This window comes from Podarcis vaucheri, assembly GCF_965113315.1.
Source record: "Podarcis vaucheri genome assembly, chromosome: 2".
NCBI lineage: Eukaryota > Metazoa > Chordata > Lepidosauria > Squamata > Lacertidae > Podarcis > Podarcis vaucheri.
Window position 1 is genome coordinate 39451413 of NC_138760.1, and position 20564 is coordinate 39471976.

The following is a 20564-nucleotide window of genomic DNA, read 5'->3' on the forward strand; positions in this document are numbered from 1 at the left end:
CGGAACGCCGTTTACCTTCCCGCTGGTAAGCGGTACCTATTTATCTACTTGCCCCCGGGGGTGCTTTCGAACTGCTAGGTTGGCAGGCGCTGGGACCGAGCAGCGGGAGCGCACCCCGCCGCGGGGATTCGAACCGCCGACCTTTCGATCGGCAAGCCCTAGGCGCTGAGGCTTTAACCCACAGCGCCACCCGCGTCCCGTAGCCAACATTTTACTCCTTGCTAAAAAGGCATGAGGAAGCTGGAGAGAAATGACTTGAGCAGGCAAAGTGCTTTGATTCCTATCAGTGTGATGATTTCTCACACTGTGTGTGATTAGCATCATTGGAAGAGTATTGACCTAACACCATTATTTGACATTTTGCATGGTTGCTCCCACAATGCTGTGGTTGTCAAACCATGTTCCAGGAAGCCTTGTCAAAAGTCTACCCAGGAATTCTTCAGTCATGCAGGCAAGTTCCCCTAAAAGACAGCCAGCTCACTTGATAGTGCCAGTTCTCACACAAGGGAACCAGCATTGCCAGTGTGCACCAAACCAACAACATGTCTCAGAATCTTCTGCAATGTGCTGTGGTTCTATGGAGGATGTATGTTGTTTGCCACACTGACTTGTTTGCTCACAAAGTTCCCTGAAGGCAGGAAGTTTGTAAACCATTGATTTGTGAGTTTCATCACAGCGAGAACAGGTAGCTGTTGCCCTTCGCTTCTATTTTGGCCAGCCTTGCCCCAGGACCTTAGATAAGTATCTGTGCTAGCAGCAGAGGATCAACTGCAGATAATTTTTTACTTAGCTAAACAAGAGAGAATTCAGGGCTGCTGCAGCATAGTTTTAGAAGCTCAGGTAGATGGTGCCTTCAACTTTCTGTCCTAATATACCAAGTCAGGTCCCTTCTAATCTAATATTGGGTTTTCCTACTAACCCATTCACCGCAACAGGGGAGTTACTAAAGCTCACTGGACCGTCTGCCCCAAAGGGGTTTCTTTTTATGGGATGCTAGAGAACTCAGCCAATAAAATGTGCTATTTCGTGGCCTTTGTATTCAGACCCAAGCAGAGTGTGTTATTAGAAATGGCTGTATCTCCAGTTCTTGCATTACATCGTTTTGCAAAGTCACTTTGGTCACAGGCTCTTGAAGCTTCTTACAAGTTCTTTTCACTAAGAGAGCACCACAGGCTTTAATATTAACCAAAGAGCCCATTAAAGGTGTTTGATGGGCCTGATTTCAGCAGCATAGCAGTTTTAACACCAGTTTTGAAAGGGATTGTATGCTTTCACTCACCTAACAGAAGAACCACAATAGAATGTAAATTACATTTCATAGCCAAATTATGGCTTGCAGGGGTTGGTGGCATTTAATACATATGCAGCGTTTTGACAACTGGCATTCAGGACCAGATGGCTTTCTATTGCACTTATTAAACGTTTTTCCTCTACGATCGCAGAAGGCTTTTTATTTCCAAGTCTGTCTGATGTGAAAGCGGCTAGCAGCTGTGGGTGTTAATGAGAGAGTAGGGCTGCACTCCTATATAAAATTAGGCAGGCCTACACACGTTAACTTCAATAGGATCAGGCTCAAGAAGCAAAATATTGCATAAAATTCTAGCATAGTTAAAAAACAAAAAACAAAAAAACCGAATTAAATGCTGAAAAGGTCTAAGAACGGAAGACTTGAGCCAAAGGGCACAGGTTTAAAAGCTAATTTGATAACAACCTATAAAAATCACAGCCCACTGGGAACGGTCACATTTTTGCTTCGGGGGGGACACCCTCCCCAGGTTTTGCAACTGCAATACATATTATAGATTCATTACAAAAAGATTCTGACACTCTCACCTACATGTCCTTGATGTGAAGTTTTGATGCAGCTTAAATGACAGCGGATGTTTTTGGAATCATAAGAGATAGTGCTATGGCAGGAAAGGGAACTGGCCATAGATGGAAAGGCATTGCATACTGCTGTTCCCAGTCCTACAGACAGACAGCCAAAGCAGCTGAACTGTGCTGTGTGACAGGGTTATTTGTATCAGTTCTCCAATATCACACTAGAATGCACCAACTTATAGAACCCACAAAGTTCTAAAAGTGTAATTAGCCTGGGCACTTTTACTGTACAGTAGTACCTTGGCTGACAAACGCCTTGCGACTCGAACGTTTTGGCTTCCGAACACCGCAAACCCAGAAGTGAGTGTTCTGGTTTGCAAACGTTCTTTGGAACCCGAACGTCTGATGCAGCTTCTGATTGGCTGCAGGAGCTTTCTGCAGCCAATCAGAAGCTGTGCCTTTGTTTCTGAATGTTTTGGAAGTAGGACGGACTTCCGGAACGGAGTCTGTTCGACTTCTGAGGTACCATTATTTTGAAAGCAGAACAGCCACAGAGCCTCCATCCAGTTAGTGGGACTTAATTCTGAGAAGACATGCAGAGGATTGCAGAGTTTCTAATAATTAAGGTAGCTCATCCTTGTAGTAAAATCGCAGGTAACTTCAAGAAAAACACATAATCATAAATTTGCTCATGCAACACTGGATTCCAACTGTGGTATTTAGGTTGGAAGATGAATAACTTGCCACATTGTGAAGTGTAAATGAAGGACTCTTGTTCTTGAATCTTCTTATATTACTTTAGTTTACAAAGAAGAGGCTGAACAAACTGCCTACCAACCAACCAATCATCAGGGAAATTCAGTTAATCATACTATTTGTTTTATGTCAGGAACCAGAAGTAGAGGAAGGACGATGGCTGTATTGACTATCCTCAACTCTTCTCCAACACAAAACAGCACAGCAAAATAGGCCTGTTCTGGCCTCACATGAAGAACAGATTCCCTGCCACAAATTGTAATGTAAAACAGTCAGGAGAAGACTGGACAGTCAGTAGAGCAGACTGGAAGGTTCTATATGTAAAAACCAGATTTAAAAGAGAGAGAGAGAGAAGAAAGAGTTCAAGTTTTTATCAGAATTTGGAAGTCTTTGACTGGAGTCTCAAGCACATGGATCAGGGAAGCCGGCTCTGACCTTTTGCAGTGCTCTGTGTCGTTGGTACCAGAGCAACAGAAATCCCTTGCTCTGTCAGGGTTGGGATTGGGAGTTGGATCATTGCAGAGGATGTACTCTGGCTCCATCAGAAGGCTGTGTCAAATAGAAGGTGGCTGTCCTGCTGTATTTTTCCTAATTGATTAAAAAAAAAAGGTCAGGTGTTGCAACTGTCTGAAATAAACAGTGAGTACAAAACATGTCAAAACAAAAAGTCCTCGAGGGCGGATGGCGGTATGGAACTGTATAACGATGCAATTCCATACCTTTTCATAAGACTACAGCATAGCCAAAGGGCAGTTGTATGTTTCTGGCCACAGAAGTGTCCTTATGGTAAAGAAAGAAGAAGTAGGCTAGAGGCCAAATTTAAAAAAATAAAAATAAGATGTGCAGATGAGGGGTGATTGCCCAACTCTTGCAGAGCACTAGGTATAGCCCAAGCTATTTTGAGGGAGAGGACAAAATGGCACACACACAAACTAACCAGATTAGCAATTGAACCTTACTTCAACAGTAGGGAAAGGTCAGCATACTCTACCATCTCCCAGAATATAGCATGCTAACTTAGGGGCCACCACCATCTACCTGACACAAGACACCTCAACCTGTCTAATGGTAGGGCCGGCCCCACACACAAAGTGATTTCGGGGGGGGGGAGTGCTTTAAGAGAAACAACTGTGGGAAGATTGGCAGGCACTATTCACCACCATATTCCACTCCTTACAAACAAATTAAGTTTTTTCAATACATGACAACTATTACCACTGCAGTTACTTTTGACTATATATGGAATGCAATGCTAAGAAGCTTCTCTCTCTCATTATGTTGTGCTTAACTGTGGAACCGACACAATTGCAAGGGTAACCGCAGTCCAGCTCAAAGGTACTCCCAGGTCAGATCAAAGATAGGCAGAAAATACAGATGAGGCTTAGCATACTACAGGCTTCAGGAAGCACTTGTCTGTATTTTGTAGGCAAGGGCAGAGCAGCACAGGGATCTGTTGGGGATCTGTTGGCAGATCTCCAGGTAACATGCAATACATCAGCAAGACTCCAAATGGTTTACTAACAGCAACAACAAAGAGCTCTCCTTCCCCTAGATTAGACAGCTGAAAACGAAGCAAATTGCTGTTGTTTTTGCAGTGAATTCTACGTCAGTCCCACTGAGACATTGCTTTGCATGCCTGGCTGGGAGACCCCAGCGTTCTAGGAACTCTGATCAGCCTGAAGACTGCCCACCCCACTGTGATAAACACTGTTCTGTGTCTATGTCACATACCTTGATATGCTTCTGGACTTTTTCTGCTACGCCACATTCAAGCAGAGTAACAGTGCAGCCTCCGAATCCCCCACCAGTCATTCTGCTGCCGTAAACTCCGGGGATCTCCAAAGCAAAAGACACCAGTTCATCTAATTCTGGGCAGCTCACGTCATAGTCATCTCTGCAGGGGAAAATAGTGAGTCAGCCCCCCTAGATGTGAAGGCTATTACAGTGGTACCTTGGGTTAAGAACTTAATTCGTTTGGAGGTCTGTTTTTAACCTGAAACTGTTCTGAACCTGAAGCACCACTTTAGCTAATGGGGCCTCCCGCTGCCGCTGCGCCACTAGAGCACGATTTCTGTTCTCATCCTGAAGCAAAGTTCTTAACCCGAGGTACTATTTCTGGGTTAGTGGAGTCTGTAACCTGAAGCGTATGTAACCTGAAGCGTATGCAACCTGAGGTACCACTGTATTGCCAAACAAAAGCGGGGGGTGATTGTTGGAACCTGAGTGGACATCCGTGGGCAGCATTCTTCCAAAAAATTACTGAAATAAGTTTTTTTTGGGGGGGCAAATACAGGTCATCCTTCAAAAATGGTTTAAAAATGACAAGCTGGGCAGGAAGCTAGGCTGTGATGTCACAGGTGCTTGGTAATACTTACATTACATGGTAGGCAACTCTCCAAATCAGAGCCCTTTTCCCCATGTTATGCGGCTGTGAGCCTGGGTTTGCCATGATGTGTACAGTTGTCTACAGGCTATGGCTATGGCTACTCTTTGCTCCATATACAGTGGTGCCCCGCAAGACGAACGCCTCGGAAGACGAAAAACTCGCTAGACGAAGGAGTTTTTCGTTTTCTTAGCCGCTTCGCAAGACGCATTTCCCTATGGGCTTGCTTCGCAAAACGAAGCTTGCCCCGCAAGCTCTGTGGATAGCGGGGAAGCACAGCGCGTCTTCCCCGCTGTCCCCGGACCTCTTTTGAAGCAAGGGGTGGCGGGGAGAAGATCGCTTCTCCCCGTTGCCAGCCCCGCAATATCCGGGGACAGAGGGGAATGCGCGCGTGCCTTCCCCTCTCTCCCTGGACCCCTTTTGAACCAAGGGGCGGCAACGGGGAGAAGCGATTCTCCCCGCTGCCCCTGCCCTTGCTTTAAAACAGGTCCGGGGACAGAGGGGAAGGCGCGCGGCGCTTCCCCTCTGTCCCCGGACGGTCTCCATAGGAACGCATTGATTGATTTTCAATGTATTCCTATGGGAAACCGTGCTTCGCAAGATGAAAAACTCGCAAGAAGAAAAAACTTGCGGAACGAATTAATTTCGTCTTGCGAGGCACCACTGTACAATACAGGTGTATGATGGTGGAAGTGTTGTGTTGGGGGAGGGAAGTACACAAAAAACTTCTTAGGAGTATACTGAAACAAGGTTCTGCATGAAGCGACAATCCAACGTAGTTTACGCACAGAAAAAAATGCAATATCCTCCAGAAGTACTCTACTGACAGATGGATCCTGAATCGATTATCTGGTATGGCCTTGAGATGTAGAGGCTTTCCCCAGGCCAGCCAGTGAGCTTCATGGCTCAGCAGGGTTTCAGAATCAGGTTTCACAACACTACAGTCATTATACATAGTCGCAGGGTTAACACCGCTTTGCACACAGTAAAATTCCTACACAGAAGTCCCTTCCACATAGGACCACTCTACACACATTTATATCACTGAGCATGCATGTGCCAGGTGGCTGGAGTCATTTGTGGCTTGTAGGCATGTGTGTGTGATGCGAAATTGCGTGTATGCAGGGCAGACCTACATGCAGAAATCTAGGATCATGTTTGAAATGACTCTTAGATTCTGTAATTTTTATTTTTGAAAAATCAAGAATACTGAAGCAAACATAAGAAAAGCCCTGCTGCATCAAGCCCAAGGCACTCTGTTATCACAGTGGTCAACCAGGGAAAGCCACAAGAGAACCTGAGCACAACGGGGGCAGGTGGGGAATCCTTTGTGTAATCTTTTGGGTAACAGCCTACCGCAAGGAATTGTGACTCTCCACCATCAGTTGCCCAAATCTCTTATAGTCCTTGGACTGCAGTGCCTCTGCAGCTCGGGAGGTGCGTTCGATTTCCCCAATGACATGCCTGGCTCGCCGGTACACCAACTCACTTAGCAAGGCCTTAGAAGCTGCAAAAAATGGGGAGGGGGGAAATGTCAATGTTCAAACAGGTAGGCTAGGTTGGAGAATTAGAAGCAAAGTTTCAGACCATTCAATGCTTCAGCAAAAGCAGCACGGAAATTAACACTGTTAATAAGCAATCCGTATTACATTTGAGATGAAGAAAAATCTTTAAAAAGTGAGGTGCTGATGGGTTTTCTGTTCATGGCAGTGGGATTCATAATCATACATTCCTAGAAAACCCTGGAAAAGGCAAAAATAGAGATGCGGTACAGTGGTGCCTCGCAAGACGAAATTAATCCGTTCTGCGAGTCTCTTCGTCTTGCGGTTTTTTCGTCTTGCGAAGCACGGCTATTAGTGGCTTAGCGGCTATTAACGGCTTAGCGGCTTTAAGAAAAAGGAAACAAACTCGCAAGAACTCGCAAGACGTTTCGTCTTGCGAAGCAAGCCCATAGGGAAATTCGTCTTGCGGAACGACTCAAAAAACGGAAAACTCTTTCGTCTTGCGCGTTTTTCGTCTTGCGAAGCATTCGTCTTGCGGGGCACCACTGTACAATAAACTCTGGTTTCATGCAATGTTTGAAAAGATAATGGAAAAGTTCCTTTTAGCCAGGGAACAAAGCAAATAAGCATTTTCTATGCGGAATTGCTAGATATATAACACATATAAACTACAAAGATATGAGCAGACCAGCCCCAACAAAATATCTGAGAATGTGGAGCATTTGAAAGCCACCATCCTCTCTTTTTTGGAGAATATTTTAGTATTTAAAGAAACTATGAGTTTAAATGTGTCTTAAATATACAATTATTCTTAATTACATTCCAATTTGTAAACATTTATACTTTCTCCTCCGTCTGTCTTTTAATAAGAAAAACAGCAGATTGGTGAAAAATCCAATAAAGTTGTTGAACGAGTGGAGCAACTTCCATTTGTGCAATGGAACTTTCCCTCTCTTTTTTTTTGCACTGCCCAAATCTGCTCCGAACCATTGGGGGAAACCCCAAGAGCAGATCTGGGGCGAGTTGGGGTTTCAGGAGAGGTAGGAGAAGTTCTGCTGTGCCAGAAAAAGTTGTTCTGCTTGCACCATTATTTTCCTGGATACAACTCAAAAATTCTGGCACCTTCTGCATGACTATGCTCTCAAGGACCCATCAAGATCACTGCCCCCCTGTTGTCCATTCCCCTTTGCTTAGGGATAGGTAAAGGTAAAGGGAGCCCTGACCATTAGGTCCAGTTGTGGCCGACTCTGGGGTTGCAGCGCTCATCTCGCTTTACTGGCCGAGGGAGCCGGCGTACAGCTTGTGGGTCATGTGGCCAGCGTGACTAAGCCGCTTCTGGCGAACCAGAGCAGTGCACAGAAACGCCGTTTACCTTCCCGCCGGAGTGGTACCTATTTATCTACTTGCACTTTGATGTGCTTTCGAACTTTTATCTACTTGCACTTTTACGTGCTCAGGGATAGAGGTGTGTTATTTCAAGAAATTTTGAAGGCAGGGACCCATTATGTCCCCTACACACACACACACACACACAGAGAGAGAGAGAGAGAGAGAGAGAGACAGGCAGGCAGGCAGGCAGGCAGGCAGGCAGGCAGACTTCTGTATTTTAACAATACGTACCCTCTAAGTCTGCCATAGTGGCTTCTCTCAGGCTTCCCTTGCCAAGCACCTTCACTGCCTCTTCACACTGGCGCCGACGGGTGGGGTATTCACTTCCTGTCAAGGTGTGCCGCACATTGGAGTTGGTGATGAGTACAACTACGTCTGGGTCAGCCAAAGGCACCAGGGAAGTCTCCAGTGACCTGGAAATCAGACAGCACAACAAGGTAAAAGCTGCAGGGAGCTTTTTAAACCTGCATCCTGCATTTCAAAGCTTCTATGTGTATGTGAATGTTTTTACAGCTCACTACATTCAAGGGGAACACTTTTCTCCTTTTAGCTTTCCATTATGCAGGAAGGTTTTAGGTTACGTACACTTTAGGGTAGAGACCCCTCTTGACAGCTGAGCACCTCTTTTTCTGAGTATTTTGTGCCTAAACTAGGCAAGATAGCAAATGATCCATGGCTGGTTCTCCCATCCCTTAACAATGTAGCCAATAGCAGCTTTGGGGGTGTCCCCATTCAGATAAGGGCCACAGCTCCAGAATGGGGTTAACTCTTCCCACCACCACTCGCCATGCCCTAGCAATGCTTTCCCACCCCCACCCCCAAGTTGACTCATACACTATATGCTTTGTTGCTGTTGCCATCTGTCTGTCAGGAAGCTTTTGGGTATCACATGGCGGACAGAGAGATGTATGCTTACATTTCCTCTAGCGCTATTGCAATGTCCTGACCTGCAGTCTATCAGCAAGGCATGGCCCTCCTTCCCCATCACAGAGATGAACTGGTCCATGATACCACAAGGCATCATTGCAAAGGTGTGCTCCGCTTTCTGGCATACTAAGGCCTTAGTTACAGGATCCCCATCGTCTGTGTTAACAAAAAGGAGAGACATTCACAGGCAGATTAGTACTTCTGTGCAATGGACAGAGCGCCAACTTTTGGCATCATGTCAGGGCTGGGGGACCTGCAGCCCTTCAAGTGTTGTTGGATTACAAATCCCACCAGGGAAGCTTTTAATGTTTGATGTATTACAGTATTTTAATATTTTGTTGGAAGCCGCCCAGAGTGGCTGGGGAAGCCCGGCCAGATGGGCAGGGGTATAAATAAATTATTATTATTATTATTATTATTATTATTATTATTATTATTATTAGCAGCAGCAGCAACATCCTTAACCACTGGCCAACTTAGTTGGGAATGATGGGAGTCCAATGACATCTGGAGGTCCACAGGCTCCATATTACTGTTTTAGGCTATTCCTAAACTATGCTTAACTTCCAGAACTGAATGAAGAACAAAGGCTAGATCTGGTTAGATTAAACCAAATGTTGAACTAATTCACCATTTCCCAACAGCAGCAAAAGAGATGCGTGAAATAAAGGAACATAGCAAGTTGCCTTTTACCAGGTCAGACTGCTTGTCCGTCTAAGTCAGTATTGCTGACTTCAGGATCCCAGGAACTGGACCAAAGACTTTCTGCATGCGAAGCCTATGTTCTTTTTTTATATTATTATTGAGTTTATTTACAACACATACACACACATTTGTCAAACAAAATATGAAGATAATAGTACAGAATCAAAAGAAAAACAAACAACAAAATATAAATAAGACATAATGAAAACTTATACAAAACAAATAATCAATAATACACACACACACTTATTTCATTCTTCTTTTCTGCTAATTGACTTCCTTCATCCTCAACACGGTTCTTTTCTGTTTTTGGTAAACTGTCTCCTTATTAGTTCATTATTACCTCTTTTTCTTTCTGTTTTTAACTTAAGTACCATAAATTATTCTGCAGACATTAATCGAAACAAGTCCAAGTATTAATTTGAGGGCACAATGAAGCCTGTGTTCTACCACTGAGCTTTGTTCCACTATGCTCCAACTAGTTCCCCTTAGCTAAAATGGTAGATAGTAAAAGACCCTGGATTTTTTGTATTTAAGTTCTAGACTAAAACCAGTTTTGTTTCCTACCTGGGCACAACTGCTGCAGAAATGTGTATGTAGCCACTTCCAAGGAAGCTGAACTTGACAGACCGCCACCGAGTGGAACATTGCTGGCTATGACTGCATTGAAGCCTGGGAGAGGGCCAGCTATAAAGGGATAGCACAGCAACAGGGAGAGAACAAAATATTTTAAAGAAGATGGCACACAAAAGATTTAAAAATAGTTCAGGTAGGCATAGATACTCAAATTACAGGCCTGACCATGATATGCCACTTTGAAGAACTGGATTATCTTCATGAGACTGAGAAGGAAACTTCTTTATAAGGCTGCCTGTGTAAAACCTAGACAATTAGAAATGCATGATTCGGTTCTCATCCGCACTACACATTTAAGGGGATTGTGAGTCACTAGGAAATCCCCCTATAGCAGAGCTGTGATTCCTAGAGTTCCCTGGGAAGAGGGAATGACTGTTAAACCTCTTTGAGAATTGTAGCTTTGTGAGCGGAATAGGGGTTTCCTAACCACTCTCAGTACCCTTAATAAACTACAGTTCCCAGGATTCTTTGGGGGGAAGCTAGGTCTTCAAAGAATTGCTTTAAATGCATAGTGCTAATAAGGCCTCGGCTTCAGTGAAAAACCCAGCATGCCACTAGGTCCGTTTTCAAAAAGCTTCAACACAGATCTGTTCCTGGCACCACTGAAGAAAATATCCTGCTGCATAATATAAGACATGAGTGAGCAGACTTCTGGTTTGTGGGTTCTGTTTTGTTTTTTTCCTGGAATTCTGAGGTCCACAAAGCAGAGCCAGGTGCAAAAGAGTATGGAATTATTTAAAAATATTATATTATTGCAATAAAGTGGTACCTCGGGTTACATAAGCTTCAGGTTACATATGCTTCAGGTTACAGACTCTGCTAACCCAGAAATAGTACCTCGGGTTAAGAACTTTGCTTCAGGATGAGAAGAGAAATCGTGCTCCAGTGGCATGGCAGCAGCAGGAGGCCCCATTAGCTAAAGTGGTGCTTCAGGTTAAGAACAGTTTCAGATTAAGAACGGACCTCCAGAACGAATTAAGTTCTTAACCCGAGGTACCACTGTATGAAATTACTGAAAGCAATTAAATTATGACAAAATCCTTTTGTATATACACAGCACTGAGCGGTAGTAGCGTCTCTCCATGGCTGCTGAGTTAGAATTAAGGATATTTCCTTCCAGAACTGCTATTAGGGCTTCAGTGGAGATGTACACCCTTCTTTTTCTCTCTGTTACTTAAGCACTATCCCATGCAATGCAGGAATCTCAACTAAAGCATCCATGATCACAGGTGCTGTAACCCAAGAAAATCTGCAAGGCACCAGGTAGGGGAAGACCAGCTTTTGGAGAAACTTCCATGGAACCATAAACATCTTAGGATAGTGTATTCTGAACTGGACATTCCCCACTCAGCTACACAGCTGCAAATAAAACGTTTTAAATGTGTTGTAAAGTGCAATATACAAATGTGACACTAGATGGCGAAAGTGAGCCATGAAAATTCAATGTATTTTTCAAAACTTTTTTTTAAAAGCATTTTCACAGCATTTTAAATATGTGTGCTGATTCCACCTCACTCTCATCATCACTGACACGTCTACCATCCACATGTTGTTGTGGTTGGTTTTGGGGGGTAGGGGGATTGTTTTCATCTCCAGCAGGTGATGTCATTGTGGGCTTGTTGTGGTTCTGGACAGTCAAGAGTTAACACTCCAGCAAGCGTTCTTGATTCACTGGGTGCACTGCCCACATGATCCAGGCATTTTCCTTTGATCTGTGCTCTGTGGGGGCTGAGCTCTCTCTGGAGAACAGTCTGTCTGAGAATGTGAGCAATGTAGTTTCATTTTTGTTAGAGACAGAAAGCTGTGAACATGCAGCTGGATTCTGTAGGTTTTCTTTTCTGTTTGTTATGCTTCTAAATAGAGAGTGGTAGATTAGAAGCACTGGTGTTGAGCTGAGTTATTGAAGATACCATGTCGACCCAGACAAGCCATTTTATGCTGCGTGTGAACTCTGCTATTATCTGGCAACTGAGAAGAGTGGCAGCGCACGAGTGGAAGCATGTGGGCACCATTACGACCCACAAACTTTAACAGGGCTGTCTCCATCCCAAACAGCACATCCGCCTCAATTGCTAGCTGAGTTCTAGATCTTACCCTGATAATGCTGAATGACCCCTTTGACATAGTTTGCCCAGTGAGGTTCTCCTGGCTCCAAGGTGGCACCTTCCATGGGAACTGGAAATGTCACCTTTTTAGGCTCGTCTGCTCCCTGTGCGGTTGTGACTATGGATATGATTCCATCTTCTCTCGGGCTCCCAACCACCATGGTTCCCATCTGCAAGGCCTGAAGGAAGAGACAATGACTGAATCCCTCATGATACCAAACAGGAACAAGGGTTATGCAAACCACCTACCAAATGGTGTTTTGTATGGTTAGAAATGAGTACAGATAACAGGGAGCAGATGGGAGAACAGGCATAGGAATGTTGGAACACAGAGACGTTCCCAATGCCATAACTTTAGTCAATAAGAATATTTGTTTAAGTTAATACTCACTTCATAGCAACATGGTGCTAAAATGGGGCTTACCTATCAAATGTAGTCAGTGGATTTGCTCTACTGACTTGTAAACAAGGCCGGGTTATCCATGGAGCCCTGCCTGAAAAGCTCAAACTCTCAGCTTAGAAAGACTGGAAGCAAAACATGCTGACAGATGAACCAGGCTAACTGCTCTTGCAGGGGGTTTTAAAAGCCATTTTTTAGCCAACAAGTGAAGTCAGAGTTGTGACTGAGGAGTGATTTGTTTCAACATTAGGAGTTAGAAATCCCTGGGTCCTAAAGAGCTGCTATTTCCTCCTTCCCTTTAATGCACTTTCTTCTACTTCATTTCCTAGTCCATGGAATCTCTGCAGTTTATCCAGGCGAGGTCCAGCAGCAGTGGTCAGTCAGGTCAGAGGAAAACTATGTACCTTTACAATTAATAGAGTACAGCCTTTGTTGTTGGTTAGTCATTTAGTCGTGTCCGACTCTGTTATTCATCTTATATGTTCTGGATATCTCTCACACACATACACAGCAATCTATTTCAACAGGGATAATGTTTGGAGGTTTGGGGATAGGAAGTGCTCTACATAAACAAAGTTAAGAGTTTGGCTACATATAATCTGAACAGAGGTAGATATTGCACGTTAAGCTATGTGCTTGATTTCTGGGCAAACTGACAATGCTGAAAAGTGTGTGGAAAAGAGGCAGCCGATTTTAAAACATTTAAGGTTTTTTCTTGTGATGATTTGTCTTATTACTGACCATAAGCTGATCTGGAAGCCTTTTGTAGCTGAAGTGTGGGGTAAAAATGCTTATTTTCTCTCTCTCGGCTGTGTAGTATGCAAAATAAAAATATTGCTGCTTCAGAATAGTTGGGATTGTTTCAGTTCTTGAAGTCATGAGGTAGGTTTACAGGTTAGTAATTTTTTGTGGGGTGGGGGCAAATTGGAAATAAACAATATTTTCTTTAAAAGGCACATGAGAGGTCCCTTTGAATATAAGAGGAACCAAACTGGGGAGGAACCAAAGGTTCAACATCCTACTTCTCACAACAGCAGCCAGATGCAAGCCAGCAAGCCATAAACGAAAGTTTGAGGCCAATAACCCTTTTTCTGTTGGTTGTTTGTCTCTCCTCCCTCAGTATATTCAGAGGCACATCGCTTCCCCATGATGGGATGCCGACTCCAAAGGTCATTCCTAGAAAGGCTTGCAATTGGAGCCAAAATGACTTGAAGTGCAGCTTGAGTCTCTACTCAAATCTAACTTCCCCTGCAGTAGAGCTCAAGGAGTGAAGATTGTTATCTGGACTGGTATCCATCTTCCAACAAATGTATTTTTGCCTCTAAATTTAACTTAACCTATGGGTTATATTCTGTGCGGTGGGACACGGGTGGCACTGTGGGTTAAACCACAGACCCCAGAGTCGGTCACGACTGGACCTAATGGTCAGGGGTCCCTTTACCCTTTATACTCCGTGCAAGGTCCTACTCACAGCAGACCAAGAGAATGAGCCCAAGTGGTACAATAACCTGAAGGAACAGGTACTGAAGCAAAGCTTCGTATTTTTGTTTCTTGCTTTTGGGACTGAATTTGCGTGCCTTTGGGCAGTGGCTTCAGAGAGCCATCTCTCCCCACGCTGAAACTGTGATTAATTAATGGGATCAAACATGCGGGCGTAGCCAGGATTTTTGACGGGGGTGCGACGACGACGACAGGACTTCCGTTAGAGGAGGGCAGAACCGATGTGATTGATCAGTTAAGTATTTCTATTGTTTTAAAGCTCCTCCTCCCGGCTACGCCCATGGGGATCAAACATATTTTGGAGAGGTTGTGTTGGGGGCCTCTGCAGACGGATCCAACAACTGAACCTGCCAACTAACAAAAATTCTGTACTGGGCAGGCGAGGCAACTTCGTCAGTCCCAGGTCAAGGAAGGCTGCTGCGTTGCTTTCAGAAAAGACGGCTCTCTTCTCCTCCGCTTCCGCCAAATTGTGACTAGCGAAAACCGGGATTTGTAGGATTCAAGAAGGAACAGCCGGGCACAGTATTTGCCCCTTTCTGTCTGTCTGTCTTTCCTTCTGCTCGCCACCCTCTCTTACCATAGGCAGCACGAACCCCTGGTTGTAATCCGTGTGCTCCCCGATCAAGTTCACCCTTCCCGGAGCCGACACGGCGATCTGGGGATCCTGCCCTCCGAAAAAGGTCCGGTAAGCCCCCCGGGCGGCCGCCAGCAGCGAGCCCTGCTCGGGTCCACTTGGGCTTTCCATGCTCTCGGGGGCCAGATTCCGAAGTGCCTCCGCTTGAAGGCAAAGGATCAGGAGGGAGCGGGTCTCTCCGCCTCCTAAACCGGGAGGAAGAAGAGCAAAGATTGCAACATTGCACAACAACACGATCTCCGCGTAGCCCGCGCTCCCGCCCGTCTCTTCTCCGGCTCGCCTCTCGCTTCCTGTCCTGGGAAAATGGAGCCCGCTGCTCCGCCCATGGACGGCCGCAACTGACCTCCAGGGGGCGCCAGGCTTCTTGCCGCCTCTGCCTCTGCAAATTCTTCGTCTTTCTCCCACGCTTGCGAATCACAATCCTCCAGCTAGCCCAATATTCCTGTCTTTTTCCTTTCTCCTCCTGTGAAGAGGCTGCATCCTAATGTTTTAATGTTGTATCTTAATCTTTTAAATTGTATTTTAATCCACTTGTTTTTAGTATTGGTTAATAGCCGCCCTGAGCCCTGTCTTGGCTGGGGAGGGCGGGGTATAAATAAGTTGTTTATTATTATTATTATTATTCACGGAGGAGTACCAACATGTAAGCGAGCAAAGGAAAAAGAATTTGCGGCCGCTGGCCAGCGACGCGGAGGAAATGCCATCCTGGGGCTTTGGTATTTTGTTTTTAAGAGATGGGGTTCATAATCATGGGGTTCCCCAAACACACCTTCTGATTCTGAGGCCTTCCTCTGATGCCAGAGCTTGCCTTTTCTCCCTCTCTACTCTAGGGAGATAATCCTCCCTACACAGGGCATGTTCTCATGCACTGTTGTTGCTATACAAGCAGCTCTCAATTTAGGAGGCGGTTACCTCAGGGTGATAGTGCCTGAAGTAAAAAAATGCATATAATCAAAACACATTAGGTTCAATGGCAGGTGGGATTAGGTCTTTTCCCCACCACCACCACGCCCACCCCCTTCTTAATTTTTTAAAATTAAGCTAGGGTCTGAAAATACGGATCATCTCACTCAAGGTTCCTATAATTTGGTAACCTTGGGGAGTGGATATTTGCGTTATGAACCAGTCCAGAATTGTTCAGTTTGTTTATTTAGTTTTTGGGATAAAAATGTAATTGAAACTTAAAATCACATTCTGTCCTTCAAATACATAATGGTGCTTTATGGAAAAAATATTAAAAACACAGTAAAATAACCATGGTTGGAATCCTGTACCCCAGGGCCAGAATATGTGTGGTCCTTAGGATGCTGCTGGACTCCAGCTCCCATCACTCCTAACCAATGGCTATGCTAGCTGGGGTTGATTGCGTTGTACAACAAAAATGTGCCCTTTTTCCCTTAAGGAGTATCCAAGAGCCCATATAGAGTCCTTATGTAGGTTCCCTATTCAGGGGCGCCGACTTATAAAAAATATTGGGGGGGCCCATACTGGCGGCAGGATGGCAGTGGTGCTTTTGCATGCAAGAACCGGCCTGCCCTCCCCAGGCTTAGCGCCGGGAGGCGGCCACCCCCTCCTACCAACGTCACCTTAGCCGAACCCAGAAAAAAACCCCCGCTCCGGCGTCGGGAACTCCCGTCCCCGCCATTCTTCCCTCACCCCGGTCCCTCGCCGGCGATGAATACGCCGTTCCTCGGTCCCGCGGCTCCATTCCTTTCTAAAGTCCCGCCGCTGGGGGTCTTCCTCTGACTGACCGACCTGCCCGCCCCTTCTCAGGAGCTCCCGGTCACTTTGGGAGGCGCGCGCCGGAGTCCCCTGCGCGGTTTTTGGCAAGGTGCCTAATAATTTTCTTAAATTATAGGGGGGGCAGAGCCCCCCCAAACGAATTTTTGAGGGGGCTCGGGCCCCCTCAGGCCCCATGGAGTCGGCGCCTATGTCCCTATTGGTAGGAGAAAATAACAGAAGCCAACCAGAGAATATTGAGAAGCAAAGCAGCTAGTAAGCTTGATTGATCTGTTGCAACAGGGTGCTCCCCTCACATGCAGGAAAGAAGGAAGAACCCAGAACAATGGCGTGCAAGGCCTTATATAGACATTTTTAAATTCCCTGCCCTGGAGCTCAACACCGCCCCTTCATACATACAGAAGGGGTGTAACCCAAGACCACCCCCCACAAACATCATATGTACATCACAGGAAAGGTGTTGTTTTTCCTGTCTGCCAGGTTATCTGATTGCCTTTCCTGATAGTCTGTCACCCATTAAAATACTGATTACTCAATTCATGAGACAACGGGAAGGCTCCCTGACCCCCCTCCCTCCTTGCAGAGAAAACATTTGGGATTCAAAAATGATTTCAGGTCGGTCTTCCTGTGCTGATCTATGTAAGTGCTTGGTTGGTACACTTATGAACATTTAACATACAGTGATACCTCAGGTTAAGTACTTAATTCATTCCGGAGGTCCGTACTTAACCGGAAACTGTTATTAACCTGAAGCACTATTTCTGGCTTAGTGGAGTGTGTTACCTGAAGCGTATGTAACCCGAGGTACCACTGTATATCTAAGACCTCAAAATTCCTATCACAATTGCAATTGGGAGTACAACAACATTTGCAGGGTCACAGATTTACCACCCTTCCTTTGCACACAAAACTGGAAGGAAGCTTCATTGAAAGCCAGTATTCTTCAGAGTATGCCTTGGAGTGCATTGTTGCATGCTTATAACATTGAATCTTGTTTTATTTTGTTTTGTTTTTTCCTTGCAGAGATGTGATCCCAAAGCAAAAGGGTGAAGGAATATCTGTTCACTAGTAACGGTGTACATAGAGTTGGATTCAGAATGAATTTCTAAGTCTGAATCCAACCTGTACTCTGAAGCTGTTAAGCAGAGGCTTGCCAAACCTGATAAGCAACTTATGCTGTGTACACATTGCCAGTTTAAAACTCAGTGAGGTCATTTCCCTTCTGTGTTTCAAACCTGATTTGCACATTGTAGACATCAATAGGGTTGGATGTGTTACATACTGTCTGTCCCCCCCCCCAACTAGTGGGTGGAAAGGGGGCATGGATGCCTTCATGTGGCTTAGGTTTTAAAATTGAAGCTGCTTTGGAGGAAAACACATCAAAACACAGTATTTCTGAAGAAACTGCAGGATAGATATGGATTGTGACTGTCTGTACAAGGTTTGTGTGAAGTACAAGGTTTCACAAACTGGGGATGGAGTGCATTGAATGCAAAGTAAACAATGTAATAATAATAATACTTTTTTATTTATACCCCGCCCTCCACAGTCAGGGCCAGGCTCAGGACAGCTAGCATCAAATATAAATTACAATAAAACGTAATAGAAAACAACAACAAACAAAAAAAAGTTAATTAAAATACGGCTTAAAATACAGCTTAAAATGCAGCCTCATTTTAGTAGTAGCCCATAAATCAAGACCATAAAGGGCAGAAACATCAGATATTCACCCGAGCCAGCTGTCCATGCTGGTCCTACATGGGCTAGCAAAAAAGCCAAGGGAAAATTTATATACCAAATCCCATATAAGGGGTCAGAGTGAGTCTAAGCCAAAGGCCAGGCGGAACAGCTCCGTCTTGCAGGACCTGCGGAAAGATGTCAAAACCTGCAGGGCCCTGGTCTCTTGTGACAGAGAGGTCGGGGCCAGTGCTGAAAAGGCCCTGGCCCTAGTTGAAACCAATCTAACCTCCCTGAGGCTTGGGACCTCCAAAGTGTTGTTATTTATGGACCTTAAGGTCCTCTGCGGGGCATACCAGGAGAGGCGGTCCCGTAGGTACGAGGGTCCTAGGTACAGCCTTATTCTGACTCCACTGGTTGCTTGGGAATCCTGTGACCTTCCATATGTTGTTAGACTACAACCATCCGTGGCTGTAGGCCATGCTGGCTGAGGCCAATGGGAGTTGGGAGCCCGCTCAACACCTGAAGGGCCATACTTTCCCCATCCCTGCTGCAGCAGAACATTTGTTTCAAGAATTCGTTCCTTGCTAGGGATTGCGCTTATAAATGGGAAACAGTTGGCCTAAGCAAAGAGCTGTTTGGCAAAAATATGGGAGAGCAAGCAGATATTAAGGGACCGGTGGCAGTACTAACCACGTAAGTATACATGGCAGAAAATGACCCTTGTCTCCACAGCTGGATTTAGGTTTGATGAGGCCCTAAGCTACTGAAGGTAATGGAGCCTTTTATATGTCCAGCTGTCCTTTGTCAACAACAAATTGTCACTTTTTTGTGTTAAATATATGCTATATGGTAATTTTTGGGACGCGGGTGGCGCTGTGGGCTAAAGCCTCAGCGCCTAGGGCTTGCCGATCGAAAGGTCGGCGGTTCGAATCCCCGCGGCGGGGTGCGCTCCCGCTGCTCGGTCCCAGCGCCTGCCAACCTAGCAGTTCGAAAGCACCCCCGGGGGCAAGTAGATAAATAGGTACCGCTTACCAGCGGGAAGGTAAACGGCGTTCCGTGTGCGGCTCTGGCTCGCCAGAGCAGCGTTGTCACGCTGGCCACGTGACCCGGAAGTGTCTCCGGACAGCGCTGGCCCCCGGCCAATAGATGTGAGATGGGCGCACAAACCCCAGAGTCTGGCAAGACTGGCCCGTTCGGGCAGGGGTACCTTTACCTTTACCTATATGGTAATTTATGGGTATCTAAAGAACATGTTGCCATGCAGCCAATTCATGCAGAATGTAGGCACCCTATATAAAGAAAAGAGCAAACCAGTGATATTTTAGGGAGCAGGATAGCAGGCAGGGTCCATACTTACATCATAGGAGCCTACACAACACAAAACACCGTTGCTCTATGTAGGTTTTATTTTATTTGTTTTTTATCTTATATTTTGGAAATGTACATCCAGGTTTTTTTCCTTCAAATTTTTCTGGTAAGCTATAACTTGTTTAGCTTATACGTAAATCCGGCAGTGCCCGTCTCCTTTGGCTAAAAGTAAACCCACTGAAAGCGAACTGCGTTTCAAGCAGCTAAAGTCTTTGCGCCTCGGGCTCGGGACTTGTTGCGGGCGAAGTATCAACGTTCCAAAACTGGCGGAATGGCCTAAAAGGGGGAGAAGGGGGAGCAGTTGCCAGCATTTAATCATTATTCCGGGGTCTAGGTAAAATATTCATAACAACTGCAAAACCTGCCGGTGTGTTCCTCCCCCGTTGATTCCCGCGCCCCCGCCCATCAAGCCACAAAATGTTCACTTCTTCCTGCTCGTTCTATTTTTCCTCTCCCTCTCCTCCCCCCCCCGGCTTACAGGGATAATGGCCTCTCCCAGAACGCTGCCTTGTGTTTGCGGAAGGGGCTGCTTGAGGTCTGTTTCCACTGGGTGGAGACACAAGCGGCGATTCCCTAGAAGCTGCTCCAAGTTAACATCTGCTGAAGGTTGGGGCGGGCGAAGGAGGGCAGCATGAGTGCCAAAGAACCGCTGCTGGGAACGCTAAAAGGTGAGGGGACGAGCGGAGAGAGAGGGGCAGTTTTGGAGGGGGCGGGGTGCTAGGTTCTGGCTGAATGAGAAAAAGTGCGAGAACCGTACACGCATCTTTGGTCAGGGTATATATACAGGTGTGTAGTTACTGCCACACGATTCTCCATAGGGATGGGGAGTCAGGTAGAGTTATATTCTTATTTTGTCCCTGGTTGCCATGGGGAACAAATGTGTTTTTTAAAAAGTGTCAGAGCGAAGAGATCCGTACTCAAGCGTAAAAACTCCCCATCCTAAACGTGTTTATTGATTGAGAATCTCAAGTGATTACAGTGGATCTTAACCTAACTTAGTCGATTTAAGTTTGGCTTT

The 20564-nt window shown here is 45.6% G+C and overlaps 2 protein-coding genes and 1 long non-coding RNA gene across 4 annotated transcripts in view; 1 reads left to right on the forward strand and 2 right to left on the reverse strand.

The window, feature by feature from the left end:
* Positions 1-203: 203 nt before the first annotated feature.
* On the reverse strand, positions 204-15147 carry GALK1 (galactokinase 1). Of its 2 annotated transcripts, none has more exons than XM_082214449.1 (8): positions 14702-15147; positions 12214-12403; positions 10051-10170; positions 8799-8934; positions 8083-8264; positions 6317-6467; positions 4309-4471; positions 204-3165 (listed from the first exon to the last, which is right to left on the reverse strand). In XM_082214449.1, exons 1-8 carry the CDS (start codon positions 14867-14869, stop codon positions 3091-3093), a joined length of 1185 nt encoding a protein of 394 aa, XP_082070575.1. In that variant the 5' UTR covers positions 14870-15147; the 3' UTR covers positions 204-3090. The 2 variants fall into 2 exon arrangements, with proteins under 2 accessions (XP_082070575.1, XP_082070574.1); XM_082214448.1 differs by lacking the exon at positions 14702-15147 and adding an exon at positions 14202-14688.
* A 4504-nt stretch (positions 15148-19651) lies between these two features.
* Positions 19652-20158, reverse strand: LOC309522052. The gene is made up of 2 exons (XR_014214818.1): positions 20025-20158; positions 19652-19822 (listed from the first exon to the last, which is right to left on the reverse strand). It is a non-coding gene; the product is annotated as an uncharacterized lncRNA (long non-coding RNA).
* LOC309521598 (uncharacterized protein) overlaps positions 20051-20564 on the forward strand; it is a 30958-nt gene continuing 30444 nt past the window's right edge. Inside the window, exon 1 of the mRNA XM_082204294.1 lies at positions 20051-20214. Coding sequence (XP_082060420.1) covers positions 20178-20214 — 37 coding nt within the window. The 5' untranslated portion in view covers positions 20051-20177. The remainder of the gene's footprint in view (positions 20215-20564) is intronic.